Source organism: Eriocheir sinensis, chromosome 65 (assembly GCF_024679095.1).
Source record: "Eriocheir sinensis breed Jianghai 21 chromosome 65, ASM2467909v1, whole genome shotgun sequence".
In the NCBI taxonomy this organism is placed as follows: domain Eukaryota; kingdom Metazoa; phylum Arthropoda; class Malacostraca; order Decapoda; family Varunidae; genus Eriocheir; species Eriocheir sinensis.
In genome coordinates, this window is record NC_066573.1 from 2680751 (window position 1) to 2702249 (window position 21499).

Below are 21499 nucleotides of genomic sequence, written 5' to 3' on the forward strand. Positions count from 1 at the left end.
TACAATACATTGGTACTGTAAACTCACCAAGATACCACAGGAATCACTAGACCTCATCAAGACGGTCTACAGGGACCTCGCAAATCCTGACCTCTTACAGAAGTGCCTGAAGGGAAGGACACAGAATCCCAACGAAATGCTTCATTCAAAAGTGTGGAGGAAAGTGTCGAAGGACAAGTTCTGTGGATTATTCAGAGCGCGGTTTGCCTGTAAAGCTACCGTGTTGGAACACAACTTTGGATACCTGGCATCAAGTCTCTTACTCCACCTCGGATTTCCCACATCACACCACACACTACATACACTGATGAATAAAGACAAGGAAATGCAGAGAAATGCAGTATGCAAGAGAAAAAGCAAGAAGAGAAAGAGAGAAGCAGGTGAAGAGTACGAGGCAGGTGCACACTGAAAACCTGGCAACAACGAGTGAGGTGGCTCGTCATGACCCCCCCACCACGTGTGGATAATATTCTTTTCAAAAGAAGGGGACCAGTGGTCATCAGAATGAAACATTGTACCACATACTAATGTAGAATTCAATGAATTATGAAAGAGCGAGATTTTTTGGCCAAAAAAACTGCACACAAAAATATTAAAGGGCGGCAAAGTAAGGAAAACTTTAAATGCCCGTATCTCAAAAGTGCATCGCCTTAACTTCAAAATTCCTGAGATTTGAATTTTTTTAACCGATCTTAAACCTGTTTGCAGTTTTGGATAGAGTAGTAAAACAACAACATTTGGTAGGTTGATTTTCCTTCTAGATTGTATTGGTTGGTCACAAGGAGGATGGAAACATTAAAAAATAGTGTAAATGAGTACATTAATATAAAAATCATAAGTACTATTATTTTTCGAATCCATGGATTATCTAACTTGGAGAAGTAGAGGAATGTTCATTCTTTAATTCTATATAAAGAAAACTAAAATCGGATTAAAAACACAGAAACTCAACCCATTTTAAATGGGTAGTAAATTTACATAAAAAGTGATTTTTTTTTTCTTTTAAGATATCATCTTGATATTGTAGGTGAATGATCAGTAAAGTACTGCACTCAAACCATAAAAATTTCATGACGATTGGAGTAATATGACACTTTGACCTCGTTGAGTGCCTTAAGCCGATTCCTCGTGTTCTCAGCCCAGTTTAATTTACCGAGTCTGCAGTATCCGAGCGACGCAACGATGGCACAGACATAAGGTAGTTGCCACATTCACGTGAATGCTGATAACGATAAATTTGGAAGGTGGATTTCTTATCTGATTGTATAGACTATAGATAGTCTCGCCTCAGTTTAATCTTCTGAGATTGAAATGTTCTTGAGCGCAACGATGGAAAAGCCATGCGGTAGCTGCGACACTTACTTAAATATCTATAATGCTAAATTTTGAGGTTGCAGTTTTCACCAGATTAGTTAGTTGTTCTTGACTCTTTCTAATTTACTGGATTCCCTGAAGTATTTACGCGACGCAGGGAGGAAAGTTGAATCTGGAGTCGAACTGTTTTGAGGGTCAGTTGCACAGCCTGGAAGCCTTTCACAGTAACCAACGCCTGGCTTAGATTTACCCAAAGTTTCTTGAAATGCCAGAGTCCTCGCCTTTGACACCTAAAGGTAAAGTAGGTGAAGTTGAGGGCACGTGCTAAGCTACTCGTGTGACTTTGGTGTTCATCTCCGTTTCATTAACCCTTGAACCTGTGGTGGGTAAGAGCCAAGGAGACTATACTAATATAGTCTCCTTGGTAAGAGCCCACTTCCCTGTGGTATGTGTGACATCGGGGTTTCAACAGTTTGCCTTTCCTAGGTTTCCCCCGGTACCCAATTATCAACCAACTCGAAAGGGAGGATGAACAGCTGGGTGCCCTGGGCTCCAACTGCACTGGATCGTGACCGAACCCTGACTCATGGACTCGTGGGTATCAACTATACACCCACTGAGGCGCTGAACGGTACATCCACCGCCATACACTCCCTTTTCCTCTCATTAGGACACTCAGCTCACAAGTGCATGTGTTTGAGGTGATGAGATCCGAGTATTTAAGTGTTCTAATGACTCAGAAGAAAATGTGTGTGTGTGTGTGTGTGTGTGTGTGTGTGTGTGTGTGTGTGTGTGTCACTTTTTTTCGTAAAGTCATATTGTTGCGTCAGGCTTGAAGGTCAAATTTATTGATCTCATTGAACTCACTCATATGAGCTGATGTCATTTCCCGGCTCTTATTTTTTTCTATTTAGCACAAGCTATTATTACATCCGTGCCCTGTTCTGGGCAGCATGTCAAACGAGCATCGAGGATGAGGTGGCACTGAGCGACTGGCACTGGGTGTTGGTTACCAAGCAGACGGATGGCTGAAAAGGGCGTAGCCGGGTGATGGGGTAGTAACAGCAGCTACAGAGAGCGACGCTGGCTGGTGGAAGTGCCCAGACCACCTGGGGATGTGTGGGTCTGTGAGTCTCTGATGAAGAGCAAGACCGTCCTAGGCACCAGTGCCTAGATACACATACAGTCGGGTATCTGAGTGTTATAGTAGGATATCAATGTATTATTATTATTATTATTATTTAATATCACCACGAATTAGGCATACAATTGTCAATGGAAAAAACACACGACAGATAGATCACGCCACCTTATATGAATGTCGTCCGTCAGTGTTTACCGTCTCAGTTTGTATACAAAGCATTTCATCAAGCTTGGAGGTCACCTTGACATACGTGACCAATTGTAACTTCATTATTTTCCAATCTGTAACTCGTCACTCCTTCACGAGAGTCCGACTGACACACACCTGCAGTTTCTCTCGCTCAGACGCTTCTGTACATATAGGCTTAAGAATATATTCGCCTTAAGGAAGCTGAGTCTTAATCAACGCCTTTAAACGCCCCCCTGTACACCGTTACATGATACCCAGAAACCCGCGGGGGCGTGGGTGCACGATGAAAAGAAGACCTCTCTGGATTCAAAAGCCCACAACACCCCAAGACGTGGTGGGGCGTGGGTGAGTGATGAAAGGAAGGCCTATTGATTGCAAAACGCAAAACGCTCCAAGACTTGCGGGGGTGTAGGTGAATGATGAAAGGAAGACCTTTTGATTCCAAAGCCTGAAACGCCCCAAGACGGGCGGAAGTGTAGGTGAATGATAAAAGGATGACTTCTTGATTCCAAAGGCCAAAACGCCCCAAGACGTGCTGGGGTGATGGTACACAATGGCCGAAAAGATATGCCACAGGGAAACGCTAAAATCACCTGGAACGTGAGTGTCTGAGGAAATGATAAAAAGCAAGACATCTGCAGTCGTGACAGAAATTCCCTTTAAAATGAATACAGTCAGAATTGAGCGAAGCCACTGCCCCGCTGTCAGCCTCTCCCCAAAAACTGCTGCTCAGGCGCTTTTGGGAAATATATCATACGAATTTAATGCAAGCTTGTTTTCCATAACACGAACGAATGAAATTTTCACAACTATGTGCAACCTTCCGCTTTTCGTCGAATTCCATTTGGCTGTAACCCTTCACTTTCCTCAAACTTTAATTTAATATATTTGTTTTTCTCGTGCTTGTATATGCATTTCATTTGATCTATTTATTTATTTATTTACTTATTTATTTGCCTGTTTATTTATTTATCCTCTTTCCGTTAATTGGTTTGTTTAGGTAGTTTTCCATTTTTCTCCGGTCTGTACTTGCCACGTTTATGATTAAAGTTACTTATTTATTTATTTATGTATTTAGTTTCTCTACTTATCATTTTCTATATTTCTACACCCAATGGGTATTCCTTTCAGTTAAGTACGTTACCTGCTTATTGATTTATTTAGATTTTGATTTCTTTCTTTCACTCACCTCATACACTGTCGCATAACTTCTACCCTCCCTCTCCATCCCACCTTTCCGCCCTTTTCCCTTCGTATCCTCACAACACACCCTCATTACAACACTCACTGATAACAAGGGCGTCTCTGTCTCTGCAGTTAAGAACATCCGGAGTAAGATAGCTAATATATTACTATAGCTCTGCAAGGGTTACTGGTCAGCGCTATCTCTCTCACCAAGAAGCTACCGCAAGCCGGGATCGAATTTGCAACCTTTTGATCACAAACCAAACACCGAGCGAGTAAAGCTCCGTAGATAAACGGTCTCTAGGTATTTCTGGTTTTATCCAGTCTCTATCTCCTTCGGCCTCATTGTCCTCTGCTCGGGGAGTGGGTGGCTCTCTGGGTACAATCATGGTCTAAACTTCTAAAGATAATTACATAGAAAATCAGACCACACAGACCCCATGGTCCAGACTTGGTGGTCTGTCCTTAAACCTAAGTGATTTTACATTACTCAGAAGGCTCCAAAACGTTGCATTTCTACTCTAGTTGATATTAAGTTGAAGGAAGTGACGATCGAGCTTATTTTTGAAGGAGTCAATCGTGTTACACTGGACCACTGATGGTGGAAGCTTATTCCATTCTCGCATTATAACGTTGGTGAAGAAAAATTTGGTGCAGTCTGAATTTACTCGTCTACATCTGAGTTTTACGCCATTGTTCCTCGTGCGCAAAGTGTCATCGATCATAAACAGTGTTGATCTGTCTACATTCGTGAAACCATTAAGTATTTTAAAACATTCGATCAGTTTTCCTCGGAGGCGACGTTTCTCAAAAGAGAACATGTTAAGGGTAGAAAGCCTTTCTTCGTAAGATTTGTTGCGCAAGGAAGGGATCATTTTCGTTGCCCGACGCTGAACACCTTCTAATTTAGCAATATCCTTTGCATGGTGGGGAGACCAAAACTGTACCGCATATTCCAAGTGGGGTCTGACTAAACTATTGTAGAGCGGGAGTATTACATCTTTATTCTTGAATAAAAAGTTTTTTTTAATGAAGCCCAACATTCTGTTCGCTTTATTTGCTGCATCGATGCATTGCTGTGAGAATTTGAGGTTTGACGCGATTTTGACCCCCAAGTCCTTGACGCACTGAACGCTTTTGAGTTTAACGCCGCGCATTTCGTAATCGAACTTCTTATTCCTCGTTCCAACTTGAAGGACCTGGCACTTGTCTACGTTAAAGGGCATCTCCCATCTATCAGACCAAGCTGAAATTTTGTGCAAATCCTCTTGAAGGCTTTGCCTGTCTTCGTCAGTGAGAACCGAGTTACCAATCTTTGTGTCGTCTGCAAATTTACTAATGCGGTTATTGAGTCCAACATCCACGTCGTTGATGTAAATAATGAAGAGCAGTGGGCCAAGAACCGAGCCCTGAGGGACGCCACTAGTGACCGGCGCCCACTCTGAGTTAAATCCGTCAATCACTACTCTTTGTTGTCTGTTACTCAACCAATTCGCGATCCATTGGTTTACTTGACCGTCAATACCTATTTGCTTTAATTTGTAAAGTAATTTATGATGCGGGACTTTATCAAACGCTCTCTGGAAATCAAGATAGACTACGTCTAGTGATTTGGTTACGTCATGAACAGTGAAGAGGTCGTTATAAAAGGTTAATAGGTTTGATAGGCAGGATCTTTTGTTTCGGAAGCCATTTTGTGAGTCCCCAATTAATGAGTGGCTTTCAAGGTAACTCACAATTTTGTCTCTAATTATGCCCTCAAGTAGCTTGCCTACAACCGAAGTTAGACTAATGGGCCTGTAATTACCTGGTACTTTTTTGTCTCCTTTCTTAAAAATCGGTGTCACGTTAGCCTTTTTCCAGTCTGAAGGGACGGTGCCTTGTCGCAAGGACATATTGAATACGGTTGTGAGGGAGGAGAGTATTTCGCTCTTTGTTTCTTTCAGCAGAGTTGGATATACTTTGTCAGGTCCAGGACTTTTATTTGTTTTAAGTGATTTGAGGGCTTTAAGGACTTCATCGGGTTTTATTTCAAAGTTAGGTAATGCATGCTCAGGATTTACATTAGTACTGGTGTTGGTGGTAGTGGTGGGAGGACTGTTATTATTAAACACCGAGGAAAAGTAATTGTTTAATAGGTTTGCAACGTGTTGGCTGTCAGTCACTAGTGCACCGTCGCCGTTTGTTAAGGGTCCAACCACTTCTGATCGCCTTTCTGTTGTTTATGTAACTGAAGAAGGATTTCGGATTATTTTTACAGTTGGCTGCAATATTTTTTTCATATCTACGCTTTGCCTGACGCACTAATCTGTTTACTCGTCGCCTGGCATCATTGTAGAGTCTAATGTTTTCGGGCGTGCTTTGTTCTTTCTTTAACCTGTAAAACAATTTTCTCTCCTTGACTGAGTGTTTAATTTCGCTATTAAACCAAGGTGGACTTTTATTAGTGTTAATTCGCTTCTCGCACAAGGGGACAAATGTGTCCTGCTGAGTGGGTAAGTGATTTTTAAAGCTTAGCCAGGCGTCCTCTACATTGCCATCATCTGATAGTTGCATATCTATTAGTTTTCGTCGATTTTTCTACGAAGTTGGCTCTTTTGAAATTGGGCACCTTTACTTTATTTTCAGTCACCGATGTTTGAGCTCTAATGTCAACGCGCACTAGTTTATGATCGCAGGAACCGAGGTGTTCTCCTACCGTGACATTACTGACTAGGTTATCTTGGGTCGCTATAACAAGGTCAAGTATGTTATTTTGTCGAGTTGGTTCAGAAACCATTTGGCTTAGATAATTTTCCTCTAAATATTCGATCATTCTATGGGACTCACCTTCTGTACCCGACAGTGTCGCCCAGTCGATATGGGGGAGGTTAAAGTCTCCTAGTATCAGTGAGTCCCTGTTGTTAAGTGACTGCCTTAAGACGCTGTACATTTCAAGATCGGCATCGAGTGATTGCCCCGGAGGCCTGTAAGTGACAGATATATTTAAATTGACTTTTGCAGTGTTTACTCGCACGCACAAATGTTCAACGTTACTGTTTCTTGGTGTTTTGTCAGTGGGTTGCAAATAGCTTTTGACAAAAAGGGCGACACCACCGCCTCTACGGTTTACACGATCATTGTTGAAGAATCTGTAGCCATCTATGTTGTATTCGGAACTTAAATCAATATTTGTGGTGTCGATAAATGTTTCGGTTATAGCAATTATGTCAAAGTTTTCTGTCAGAGCAAGACATCGCAGTTCATCAAACTTGTTTCTTAGGCTACGCGCATTGACACTAAGGACTCTTAGGTTATCTTGAGGCTTGGTAATAGAGGTGGTGGTACTGGAGGGTTCAGTGTTACGAGTTTGTTGCGGTGTATGGTGTCTATTTACACGGGCAGGATGGAAGGACGTGGCTGAGAGTCGTTTTTTGTTGTTCGGGCGTTACGTACGGCGTTGTTGAGGAGCCTTCCGAATCTGGCTGCCCCGATGGGGGACAGGTGTATGCCGTCCCTTTGGAAAAGTTTACTCTGGCCGTAGAAATGGTTCCAGGCGTTAAAGAATTCGACATCAAGCTCTCCGCAGAGAGTCTGTAGCCGGTTGTTGAGGCTGAAGGCCTTACTGTAGAAGTCGCGATCCCACCACGCTCTGCTTAGCTATTGTGAGAAAATGAGAAATGGTTGCGAAAAATACCGTGGACACACACACACACACACACACACACACACACACACTCTCTCTCTCTCTCTCTCTCTCTCTCTCTCTCTCTCTCTCTCTCTCTCTCTCCGGATGAGGTAATGTTACCAGTGGGGTTCCTCAAGGTTCAGTTTTAGGCCCGCTTTTATTCATTATCTACATCAATGACATAGACAATGGGATAACTAGTGACACAGGTAAATTTGCAGATGACACCAAAATAGGACGCACTATTAGGACAAGGGAGGATGCTAGAGGAGGATCTCAACAAACTGTCAGCTTGGTCAGATAAATGGCATATGAATATTAAGCCTGCCAGTACTTAAATGTCTAAAGAAATTGAATGCTAATGTCGTGCCAATGAATCACCAAACCGCACCACAAGGTAAAACTGATAAAAGAAGCCGTAGTGAAAGCATAACAATGTTGTGTTGTGTATTACGTAAGAACATAAGAACGTAAGGAGTCTGCTGAGGCTGGTAGGCAAGGTAGCTCCTGTGAACTTAACCCTACCTAATATAATAATTCATGAATTTATCTAATCTTTTTTTGAATGTGTTTATCATATTCACAACATAACTGCCAAGCCCATTCCACTCATCCACGACTGTTTGTAAAAAAAAATTCTTGCCCATGTATTTGTTGAATCTCTCTCTCTCTCTCTCTCTCTCTCTCTCTCTCTCTCTCTCTATATATATATATATATATATATATATATATATATATATATATATATATATATATATATATATATATATATATATATATATATATATATATATATATATCATCTTCACTCTTTCATCCCTCACGCTGCTAAACTCTGGAACAATCTTCCTTCATCTGTATTTCCTCCTGCCTACGACTTGAACTATTTCAAGAGGAGGGTATCAGGACATCTCTCCTCCCGAATTTGACCTTGCTTTTGGACGCCTCTTTCGTTTCTTTTTTAGGACCAGCGAGTAGCGGGCTTTTTTTTATTATTGTTTTTTTTTGTGCCCTTGAGCTGCCTCCTTTGTTGTGAAAAAAAAAAATATATATATATATATATATATATATATATATATATATATATATATATATATATATATATATATATATATATATATATATATATATATATTTTTTTTTTTTTTTTTACGTCGCGGCCTATTGCGCCGGTAGGCTTCTTCCCGGTGGATCCTGATGGTCGGCCCAAGGCTTCTTCCCGGTGGGGCCTGATGGTCGGCCCAGCCCGTTCTGACGCATGCGAGTGTTTATAGTGGCGCCATCTTGCATTGGCTCATGCTGCCCTCCCGGAGCTCATCTTTAATCCTAGAATCTAGAGTCCGGGTTGATAGGTGGTCTTCTGGACAGCATGCGGGTAGTTTTAAGCCACTCGGCGGCGGCTGAAAAATCCCAGCTTGGTGGCACCGGGCGGGGATTGAACTCGCACAACCCATCGCGCTAAGTCTATATACACCAAGTCAAGTCATACGCAGGTTTGTGGGAGGAGACACGGCCTAGGCGTGGTTTATGCGTGACACTGCTTGGAGCCAAACTAGAGAATGTAGAAACAGGGATTTAGAGAAAACGAGGAAAGGCGGACTAATTTAAATCAATCACTTCATCATGCCCTCCCTCACACCCCACACCACCGTTTGTAGGCATTGAAATTACAGTCACGCAATAGCACAATAAAAATACATATTTTTTCGTCAGTGGCTTGCCTGAACGCGCTGTGAAAGAAGGTGAGAATGCACATCCAGAGTGCACATACCGCAACTTTAGTCACCCTTGAACTGGCGGGTATTTTTTTTTAAGCTCCAAGTGACGTCATCCCGCTGCTCCGCCCCAAAACCGCCTCCTGCGCGTACCGGTCGCAGTTTTGTAGCAGAGTGACTTGACTTGGTATATATAGACTTAGCCATCGCGGACCCTGTCTCGTCGTAGAGAGTCTGGACTCAGGCGTTAAGGGACGACGGCCGTGCTGTCTGTTGTGGAGATTGGAGTCGGCGGACGGAACTGGTATAGTCTGTTCGGAGCATGAAGTCGGTTCAAGGTGTGGCAGATTCCAGAATTCCCATGAGTGCAGCGCTGCCAGTTCGACCGCCAATTATCAGATTAGCACTCTCTCCCGGCCTACCCACCCACAACCCACCTGTTTATCTTTCTCTCTCTCCCTCTCTCTCCCTCCCAACCCGGGGGAGGGACCTAGGGGGACACACCGACCACCACCACCACCACCACTACCAACCCCACAACGTGGCAACATGGGAAAAAATCGCTGCCACATGTCATAGAATTAATACAAATCCTTGTTATATTCCTAAACATCGACACTCATTGTACTATGTAGCTTCCTTTACTATATACAGAATATATAAAATATCGCTTTCAAATAGCACATGGATGGGAAATAAGAGAGAGAGACGCATGTACGAAGGCTGATTTGGCAGCATGGGTGAGAGGTAAACGACGAGAGCAGCGCCACCCTGAACCGCCTTCTAGCTCTGATGATTATATATATATATATATATATATATATATATATATATATATATATATATATATATATATATATATATATATATATATATATATATATATATATATATATATATATATATACACACACACACACACATATATATATATATATATATATATATATATATATATATATATATATATATATATATATATATATATATATATATATATATATATATATATATATATATATATATATATATATATATATATATATATATATATATATATATATATATATATATATATATATATGTATATATATTTATGAAGGTTAATTGCTAAATTTGACCTATATTTACAAGTGTTACGTAAAGCCTAAAAAATCAAATTTAACTGAATAATGAGTAGGGGCTATACTTTTAAGGTAATACTAAATACAAAAGCTGTTACTGAAATATGCCACTCAAGGGGCAGATTTGGCTCACGTGCCGCCAGTTCAAATGTCCTGTTAGGCTGCTACGATGGCTGCTCTGCCCGAAAAATCTTTGTCTTCCCAAATCGGAGGGGGGGGCTCCCCAGCTCGTACTCCTATGTTCATCCATTTATAAACTTCAATTAAGTCTCCCCGCACATTTCGCCTTTCTAGAGAATGCTAGTTTAATTGTTTAAGTCTTTGTCATCGTCCTCTGTACCGATTCTAACATTTTGATATCCATTTTATGGCATGGTGACCAGATCTGAACTGCAGAATCGATATAAGTTTTAACTAATGTTAAATATAGCTTGAGGATGACTTCAGGGGGTATATTCTTCCTTACCAGATGTCACCGGCGACTATTTCTTTGTGCCCACGAAGCTTGAACTTTTCTTTTTATTGTTGTAAATTACCTGTGTTTCTCTGTGACTTGTAACAATAACACTTCAATACAATAAGTGACATTATTGTTATTTATAAAAAAAATGTAGTTGATCATTCTCATTGTTTTATATACTGGCCGCAGTTTGATGATAGGAGAGCATAAATACTTATATCAGAAAAAAAAAATGGTTACAGAGTTTATAAATTCGAATAGGTATTGGTTTTTCTGTTGTCATATTCAAGCATAAGACTTTTTCCTCTTGAACAATTCATCCTATTAATTTGTGTGATTTATCCCCTTGAATTTATACATAATATCTTTCCAATCTATTCCGTCGGTTTGAAGGGTGTTCAGTCTTCTGTCCCAGACTCGTTTCATTTTTTTTTTTTTTTTTTTTTTTTTACAATGTGGCCTATTGCGCCGGTAGGCTTCTTCCCGGGGGGTCCTGATGGTCGGCCCAGCCCGTTCTGGCGCAGGCGAGTGTTTTATAGTGGCGCCATCTTGCATTGGCTCATGCTGCCCTCCCGGAGCTCATTTTTAATCCTAGAATCTAGAGTCCGGGTTGATAGCTGGTCTTCTGGACAGCATGTGGGTAGTTTTAAGCCACTCGGCGGCGGCTGAAGAATCCCAGCTTGGTGGAACCGGTCGGGGATTGAACTCGCGTCCTCCTGAACGCGGGGCCGTCTTGCTATCCATTCAGCCACCGCCTACCCAATGTATGGGAGAGGTAGCGCTTTTGTGTGGATCTCCGGAATGGTAACGACGCTCTCCTGGCAAAAATAGAAACCCCATGCAGCAGAACTACTAACTTTGGCAGCTAGTTAGACTCACCAGAACATCATTTATCTTCGCCTTAGTGGGCAGGCAGTAGTTGGTGTTGCGTTAGGAATGCTTGAGGAACACGGTTCACCTGTAATATAAAATAAATGCTGTGCGTGTTGTTGTGTAGAGTCCTCCTGTTTTATCCCATCGTCGTTGACTTCTTGCTGTGGGATGAACAAATGAAACACCAATTTACTGCCAAAACTCCATTCTTGTGGGGTTGACAACTTCGGAGCAGTATAAATGTTAAAAAATATATAAAAAAAACTCTCGCTGCTCGCATGTTTGAAGTCGATCCTCTATGACGACTACACAGTAAATGACGGTTGGTGATATAGGGCCGCTTTCACAGTCGTTTTGTTTATTTAGATCGTTACCAATGACGCCGATCGACTCTAAAGTTTTCCACGTGAAACTGGCCTATGGGGTAGTGGTGTCTGCAGAGGAAGCGAGAGATGTTGAAAGTGTGTGGTAAGGTGCGGCGCTAGGCTAACCAACCCCGCAGCCGCCACTACCCCATCGGCCAGTATTAAGTGAAAATTCTAAAACGGCGATCGTCGCCATTGGTAACGATCAAAACAAACAAAACGACTGTGAAAGCGGCCCTTAGCCTCGTCATCCTTACCGTCCTTCCTCTCCCTCGCAACAGCTCTTTAACTAAGGAAGCACGTTGGAAAACCATTTATTTTCCCCACAGGATGCACGTCGAGTCTCAGAATAAATAATAATATTTCAGGGTTCGGCAACCTTTGGCAAGCGTGCAAGACTTGGCACGCAGAGTGCTTGCCAATGGCACGCCACGTGATTCGAAGAAGCAAAGAAAAAGTTAAAAAACAGAATAATGAGAGAGAGAGAGAGAGAGAGAGAGAGAGAGAGAGAGAGAGAGAGAGAGAGATGAATTGTACATCCTTACTTTTATCACAGTTTAAGTTTTCGAACGATTTTAAATCATTCTTTCCTATGATACATTGAATTAAAACGAAAATGTTTCGTACCCGCGATGAGGAATACATGAGTACAACGAGATGTAAACGAGTATGAGACACGTAGCCGCTGCTGACGCATCAGTCACGCAGCGGCAACGTTGCTATTTCTGCTTCAGTAACTATTTAGCCGCCGTGAGTGACACTCATTCTAGTTACTGTCGCCATGGCTACTGCGAAAAAAGTCAAGCTTGATGTCCGATCATTTCAGTCATCATGGACAAATTACTTTGGATTTATTCAGCAGAATGATCGTGCTGTGTGTGCTCTCTGCTGCGAGAATGTCGTGTGCCGCACATCGAGTGTTAAAAGACACTTTGAAACAAGACACGAGAAGACTTTCAAGGACAGTACAGACAAGGCTGAAGCGATTAAGAAAGCAGTATCGCGCTATGAGAAACAAAGTAATGTGTTTAAGAACCTGAGTGCTAGCAAAAACAATGCAACTGAGGCCAGTTACAAAATAGCTGTGTATTGCCAAGCATGGAAAGCCTTTTACTGATGGAGATTTTATAAAAGCAGCTTTCCTAGACTGCTCTGAGGTGTTATTTGATGGTATATCAAACAAACTATGGGAGGCGGTGGCTGAATCGACAGAGTAACACCACCGCGTTCAGGACGCGAATTCAATCCCCGCCCGGTGCCACCAAGCTGGGATTTTTCAGCCGCCGCCGAGTGGCTTAAAACTACCCACATGCTGTCCAGAAGACCACCTATCAACCCGGACTCTAGATTCTAGGATTAAAGATGAGCTCCGGGAGGGCAGCATGAGCCAATGCAAGATGGCGCCACTGTAAACACTCGCCTGCGCCAGAACGGGCTGGGCCGACCATCAGGACCCACCGGGAAGAAGCCTTGGGCCGATCATCAGGCCCCACCGGGGAAAAGCCTACCGGCGCTATAGGCCGCGACGTAAAAAAAAAAAAAAAAAACATGATCATCTCAAGGATAAAAGACATGCCTGTCTCAGCTAGGACAGTGGAGAGACGTATTTCTGAAATGGCTGCTAATGTAAGTGAGCAACAAACTGTTGCTTTAACAACTACACCTGTGTTCAATGTGGCCCTGGATGAAAGCGTGGATATAAATGACATTCCCCGCTTGGCTGTTTTTGCCAGGTATAGTGACACAGAGATACACGAGGAGCTGTGCTGTCTTAAACCCATGTGTGGCACTACCAAGGGAGAGGACATACTGAAGACATTCACTGATCATTTTGAGGACAGAGGGGTTGACATAAGAAAGATTTTTGCAGTTACAACGGATGGTGCCCCTGCCATGGTAGGAAAAAACAAGGGTTTTAATAAGATGGTTGAGGATAAAATTGGGCACCCCATTCTGAAATTGCGCTGCATAATTCATCAAGAAAATTAATGTGCCAAGATCTCGAGCTCTGATCTCAACAAAGTGATGGCTTCTGTTACAAAAGTAGTGAATTTTCTTGTTGCACACTCTTCTCTTACGCACAGGCAGTTTCAAGCTTTCCTTGAAGAGGTGGACAGTGCTTACAAAGATATACCCTTGCAAGCAGTGTTAGGTGGTTAAGCTGTGGGAAGGTATTGGAGAGGTTTGTGGAATGCTTTGATGAAATAAAGATTTTTTTTTATCAGAAAAAGGCCAAGACTATCCTGAGCTGGAGGACAGAGACTGGACTGTGAAACTTATGTTTCTCTCAGACATCACCAAACATCTAAATGACCTCAATCTTATCTTGCAAGGTGCAGGAAAAACAGTGATGGATTTGTATGACATTTGGAAGGCATTTGTTGCAAAGCTTGCAGTTTACTCATCAGATATCAAAACTGGTTCTTTCCGTTACTTCAAAAACTTGAAGAACTTATCTGCAATTCATCCTGTCAACACTACTGATCTTCAGGTATACATGCAAGAATTAAAGTCTGAGTTCTCAATCAGATTTCAAGATTTCCAACACACTGGCCCAGTGTTTTCGGTTTTAATCAGACCAGACACCTTTAAATACAGTGAGTTGGACGAGTCTCTCTTTGAGTGGATGGAAACTGAGGAGTTGGAAATGCAGTTGATTGACCTTCAGGCCTCATCATTGTGGTCAGCTAAATTTAAAGATCTTCGAGAAATATTGGAAACTAGTATGAATGATCATGCAGCCTCCATATTAAGTTCCTGGACCTCACTGCCTGATAAATTCAATTGCATGAAGAAAGTAGCTTTTGCATTGCTATCAGCATTTGGATCTACATATCAGAGTGAGCAGATATTTTCTCACATGAGGCACATCCTCAACCCCCATCGCAGCAAGCTTACAACGGATCATTCTGAGGGTTGTGTGAAGCTCAAGGTGTCCAGATACTCACCTGAAATTTCAACTTTGGCCAAAGGGAAGCAAGGGCAAGGATCGCATTAATATTGTGAGTATAAATTTAAAATAAAAAATAAAATATTTTTAGTTATAAGGAATGCTAATTGCTACAAAAATGTAACATTTATGTTATACATGTGCAGGAAAATACACTTTACTTTAGTTATAATGGTCACTACATACTCTATGTCTATGATTATGATCTCAATTTCCATAGGACATACGCTTTATAATGTGGGAAAAAATAACACCTGGCACGCAAGGTAGTAAAAGAAAAGGCATTAATTAGACTTGGCACTCTATGTTCAAAAGGTTGCCGACCCTGCTCGGAGTCTAGATGCACGGAATAGCTGTCAGGCGGAATAGCTTTGTATCTTTCCTAGCCCTCTGCCCCACCCAACAGTTCCTTAGTAAGTCGACTGGAAACCACTTGTAAAAGTGGCATCCCCCAAAAATGTAGAAAACAGTGCCGACAGAGAATCAGGAGGAGAGATGGAATTAGAGTATTTGCCGGAGCAAGATGTAAACTAACACTAGACAGAGGTAGATGAACGTTGGAAGAAGTCTTTGTTCTGTAATGGACTAGTAATGACATGATGATGATGATAACGATGATGGTGATGATGATGCATGTAATGGATGCTTTATCCTTATTCATCTTTCCCCGGAACTCCTTTCAATTACTCCTAAAGGTTGTTTAGAAATATAATCTCGCACCTCTCCCCCTTTTTCCCGTCACCCTCCTCCCCCCTCTCCCCTTATGTCCCTCAGCCCGCACACATTCCTTTTGACCAGAACGGTTGTGATTCATGGCTCTTGCTGCTGCAATAGATGTATATAACGTGACACATGTTGAGGGGGACGGCGTGCACCTGAAGAGGACGAGGAGGCAGAGGAAAACTGGAAAAAGTGAGCATTCACCTTCAACAATTATTTTGCTACAGGAATACAATCAAGCTTTCTTTTTCATTGTTGCTTTTAGCTTCATTGTCGAGAAAACTTTCATCATTTCTGAGACTAATCAAAGAAAACTGATAAATGAAAAACAAACAAACAAGAACACATGAAGAAGCAGGACTATCAAATCTGTTTTTAAGTTGTTGTCTTCAGTAGTTGACCTAAGAACTCAATTCTTGGCTCATACGAGAGTGACGAAGATGATGGTGATCTGCGTACTGTAACTAGTAATCATTAACAACAAAGGTGGTCCTTCATTTTTCAATATATTCCAGATTTATTATTATTACTTTTTTTTTTACGTCTACGCCTATAGCGCCGGTAGGCTTGCTTGAGAGGCCTGGATGGTGTTCGTCCCCAGCCTGTCATGGCGCAGGCAAGTGTTTATAGTGGCGCCATCTTCTCTTGGCTCATGCTGCCCCCCGGAATTCGTTCTTGATTCACTAGGACGGTTTCCTCTAGAGTCCAGGTTGATGGGTGGTCTTCAGGACAGCATGTGGGTAGTTTTAAGCCACTCGGCGGTGACTGAAAAATCCGAGGTGGTAACGTGGGGATTCGAACTCGCGTCGTCCATCACATGGTGAATGTGGGCCCAGTACGCGACCACTCAGCCACCGCCTACACCAACGTTGGTTACTAGACACCACGACATAAAAAAAAAAAACATTAGGAAATATTAACATCAGGGGTCGAGGGGGCGGATAAGCCTGTAGGGCAACAAATATACACACACCATTTTTAGTGACAATACAGAGGAATGAATTGGATGAGGAGGTGATGTAGACAAGGGACATCCAAGACTTTGAACTGGGTTGGATAAAAGTAGGCGGTGGCTGAATGGTAGCGTGCTGGGCCCACATTCACCGCGTGATGGACAACGCGGGTTCGAATTCCCACGCTACCACCTCGGATTTTTCAGTCACCGCCGAGTGGCTTAAAACTACCCACATGCTGTCCTGAAGACCACCCATCAACCCGGACTCTAGAGGAAACCGTCCAAGTGAATCAAGAACGAGTTCCGGGGGGGCAGCATGAGCCAAGAGAAGATGGCGCCACTATAAACACTTGTCTGCGCCATGACGGGTTGGGGCCAACTACCATCCATACCCCTCAAGAGAGCCTACCGGCGCTATAGGCGTACACGTAAAAAGAAAAAGAAAAAGTAGATATGGAGTCAGGATAATACGAGACTAATTCAAATCCTGTATAATGTAACTTGGTAAACACACACACACACACACACACACACATATTTATACTTTGATATTACGTAATCTTCACGGAGAAATGATTTTAGATTATTGATGATCTGAATTGTCTTTGAGGCTTTATAGTGACGGGGATTAAGGCTGCGAGTTCAACAGACCCTCAAGCCTACTTGCTGTTTGATGGTAAGGAGCATTAGTCACTGCCTGCCTCTGTGAAGGACAGCATTGCACACGGTATTTTCAAAGTTTAATAAGAAAAAGTGTTTCAGACTGTTCGTGATGTTTTACCTCGTCGTCATCATCATCATCATGTAGAAGACATTCATTATCGCATTTCTAAATTGAAGTCATGTAATCTGGTATATTTCTAACAACGTTATATTATAATATAATATAATATTATACAATATTATAATTTCACGGTCACACACACACTGTACACACTGATACGCGTCACTAACATCGCCAGAGAATGCGTCACTGTGGTATAATTGCCAGATACCGCCACCAGGCTAAACATTCTGAAAACCGTGACACTACTCTCTAGCGTCGACTGTATATATTCTTTGATACAGTCATATATTGTCACCTACATTGTACCTTTTCAGTCCTTGTTTTCATTTCAAAGTACTTATCGTCACCCTCATAAAATAATTGACTAAGTCATTTTTCAGCGATTTCCAGGTTTTTGTTTACATCAGTTTTTCATCATGTGACGCCTATTTTTGTATAGCTGCCTTCGTTATTCAGGGTTTGAGTGTTTTAGAATTGGCATTTTCATTCCTGCCTAAATCTTAAGCCAAATGAGATGATGACAGTTCTTTTCTGATTTCCTGTAAAGTAGAAAATAATGACTTAGGCGGTTTCTTTACGAAGGTGGCGATATACATTCACGCGTGAATCAGCATTCGAGTTGGTTATAGATAACTAACGAGGGCGTGAAGATAGGAAGGCAAAGTCCGTGTTAAAATTCCTCCGATACCTCGCTTGTTTTAGTAAGTTGTTTTTGATAATGTGTTGATAATTAGGATCAAGAATGGATGGAAAAAGAGAGAGAGAGAGAGAGAGAGAGAGAGAGAGAGAGAGAGAGAGAGAGAGAGAGAGAGAGAGAGAGAGAGAGAGAGAGACGCACAGAAAAAAAAATATCATGCTCAATAAATAGGAACCAATATCTGCGGTAACAACATTAACATGAAGACAACAAGAGTATCACGCTGTTTTAGTAAGTTTGTTATGCAAGAAAAGAAGGAATGAGACACGTAACATTAAAACGCTGTATCCATTTTTTTTTACAGGTGTATGGTTAAATTCCTTAAGAGGACAGCAACTTGTAGGGGGGAGGGGGTGCGTGCGTCCATTGAGGTTTATGAACGACAGTGCGCAATGAGGTGACAGCCAAGGACGAGTGTCACAATCTGGATCTTAACCCCTTGACTGCGGATTTCCTACCAGAAGACCTCACCAAGCTACAGGAGTGGAACAAAAAATGGCTGCTACAATTCAATGAAGGAAAATGTAAAGTCCTGCACCTTGGGAGGGGATATCCAGCACACCAATACCACATGGGAAACACTCCACTATCCACCACAGAGCCAGAGAATGATCTGGGACTATATGTTACCAGGCTACCAGTGAAGGTCAAATCCAAGCTAATCGCAGCGGACGGGTTAACAAATGATAACGTTTTCGTATCATTCATTATATAATACTTTAGATTAGAGTCGAGACGCATCATCATAGGCAATAAATTGGTCACTCGTAAGCACTGGAATATTATTTTCAGAAAACATAGTCAGTTAAAGTTAACGCGCACCTTCCCTGTGACGCCCCTGTCTCCCCAGCAGCTCATCGTCATTCGGTAATGTATGCACACCCAAGGCCCGTGGAGAGTGGTCAGACGACGCGAATGAGCAAGCGATAGGCGGTTGTGATATAAGTCTATATACACCAAGTCAAGTCATACGCAGGTTTGTGGGAGGAGACACGGCCGAGGCATGGTTTATGCGTGACACTGCTTGGAGCCAAACTAGAGAATGTAGAAACAGGAATTTAGAAAAAACGAAGAAAGGCGGACTAATTTAAATCAATCACTTCAACATGCCCTCCCTCACACCCCACACCGCCGTTTGTAGGCATTGGAATTACAGTCACGCAAGAGCACAATAAAAAGACATATTTTTTTCGTCAGTGGCTTGCCTGAACGCGCTGTGAAAGAAGGCAAGCATGCACATCAAAAGTGCACACACGGCCGCAACTTTAGTCACCCCTGAACTGGCGGGTATTTTTTTTTAGCTTCTAGTGACGTCATCCCGCTGCTCCGCCCCAAAACCGCCCCCTGCGCGTACCGGTCGCAGCTTTGAAGCAGAGTGACTTGACTTGTCCTCTGCTCCTCCTGCCAACCTTCATTGCGCGCTTCCTCTCCCAACTTTTTTTTTTTTTTCGTTGTTATTTATCTGTTATGAGCAAGATATGCAACTGTTGTGTTAGATCATTATATTCAACACTATTTTACAACATCAGTGTTCTCTAAACTTGGTTATTGTAATTAAACATGATGTATAACGGAGATGGATAGGAGCAAGCCCTACCCCCCCCCCCCCACACACACACACACACACACACCCTTACTCTCTCTCTCTCTCTCTCTCTCTCTCTCTCTCTCTCTCTCTCTCTCTCTGTGTGTGTGTGTGTGTGTGTGTGTGTTAACGCGAAGATTCATTCCTCTTCTACGTCACCACACGTCACTGTTACCTCCTCCATTCAGTGCCTCGCGTTGCCCGAGGTCTCAAGACATCGCTGCTGTTCTCAGCACGTGATATTTAAAGGGCGCAAGGGTTCCGTGGCTAACATTTGGAGCCAGAATGGCGCACGAACAACAGTTGTATAACAAGGAAGTTCCGACCTTGGCCACTTCTGTCATCAATTACTGCTACGTGCTTAGATGAAAAGTTTTAGCCAAACATAAGTTTGGAACAACATAGCTCTTCATTCCTTGCTTTCAATAGCCATTGTGTTGCACAACTGCTGTCTTCGTGTTTCCAAAGTGTTTGGCTCTTCCACTGAAATTGAAGAGTAAAAGAATCTTTGGAGCCATTCATACGGGTCATTCATACGGGTCATTCATACGGGACTGCTTCTGTGCTCAGGATGAAGATCAACAAAGAGTTGCTGACCATCAAAGGCCACTATTTCCTACGATATGCAGGTAAGCGGTGGTGATGGTGACTTTTATTTTAGTCTCCTTGACACATACTGGCACGGAAACCCGTGAATAGTCATGGGTAGGACTTAAGTTTCGTTTGCGCCTTGGGAGTTCAGGGAAGATACATCTTGGAGAGAGACATCTAGATTTCGTGGGATATTCGGTGATCAAACTCACGCTGCTTCCATTGCTGTAAAAAAGAAAAATCTTGGGAGGAAGTCGTTAAACCATCAAATTGAGATTGGATGCAATAATAACGCCGATACATGGACATTTATTTAATTCTTACAATTGATGATTACTGTTATCAAAACACACTGAAAAAAGTATTGATGCATCAATATCCGTATGAAATGAGCAAGTGCTTTTTTTCTGCGACTCACTGAAACTTATCTGGTGGTGTCGGGAGGAGGTGCAGGTGTGCCTTGTGGCCCCTCAACCCACAGCCTAACTCCGCACGCCTTGTCGGCCATACAGCTGATTGCCTTGTATGGAGTATGCATCTTACGTGTAGGGGGGCTCCACTCACACAGCTGTGGAGTCTAAGGCTCTTCGTCTCATCAGCTCTCATCCTCTTACTGATAGTCTTCTACCTCTTAAATTCCGCCGCAATGTTGCCTCTCTATCTTCTATCGATATTTTCACGCTGACTGCTCTTCTGAACTTGCCAACTGCATGCCTCCCCCCCCTCCCGCGGCCCCGCTGCACACGACTTTCTTCTCATGCTCATCCCTTTACTGTCCAAATCCCTTATGCACGAGTTAACCAGCCTCTTCACTCTTTCATCCCTCACGCTGGTAAACTCTGGAACAATCTTCCTTCATTTGTATTTCCTCCTGCCTACGACTTGAACTCTTTCAAGAGGAGGGTTTCAGGACACCTCTCCTCCCGAAATTGATCTCTCTTTCGGCCACCTCTTTGGATTCTTTATAGGAGTAGCGAGTTGCGGGCTTTTTTTTATTATTGTTTCCTTTTTTTGTGCCCTTGAGCTGTCTCCTTTGCTTTTTTTATATACTACCTATTCAGTAGTCATTCGCTATGAGTTTTTCTTTCATGAATAAACTTCTAAAATCATGATTTATGAAGCAGTACACAAATGGAATCGCACCAATCTTATTGTTCTTATACAGTGCGTTGAATGAT

At 42.4% G+C, this 21499-nt stretch overlaps 1 protein-coding gene across 1 annotated transcript in view; it reads left to right on the forward strand.

The window, feature by feature from the left end:
- The first annotated feature begins 19987 nt into the window (after positions 1-19987).
- Positions 19988-21499, forward strand: part of LOC126987503 (major facilitator superfamily domain-containing protein 6-B-like) — a 21529-nt gene continuing 20017 nt past the window's right edge. Inside the window, exon 1 of the mRNA XM_050844489.1 lies at positions 19988-20359. Within this exon, the coding sequence (XP_050700446.1) occupies positions 20302-20359 (58 nt within the window). The 5' untranslated portion in view covers positions 19988-20301. The remainder of the gene's footprint in view (positions 20360-21499) is intronic.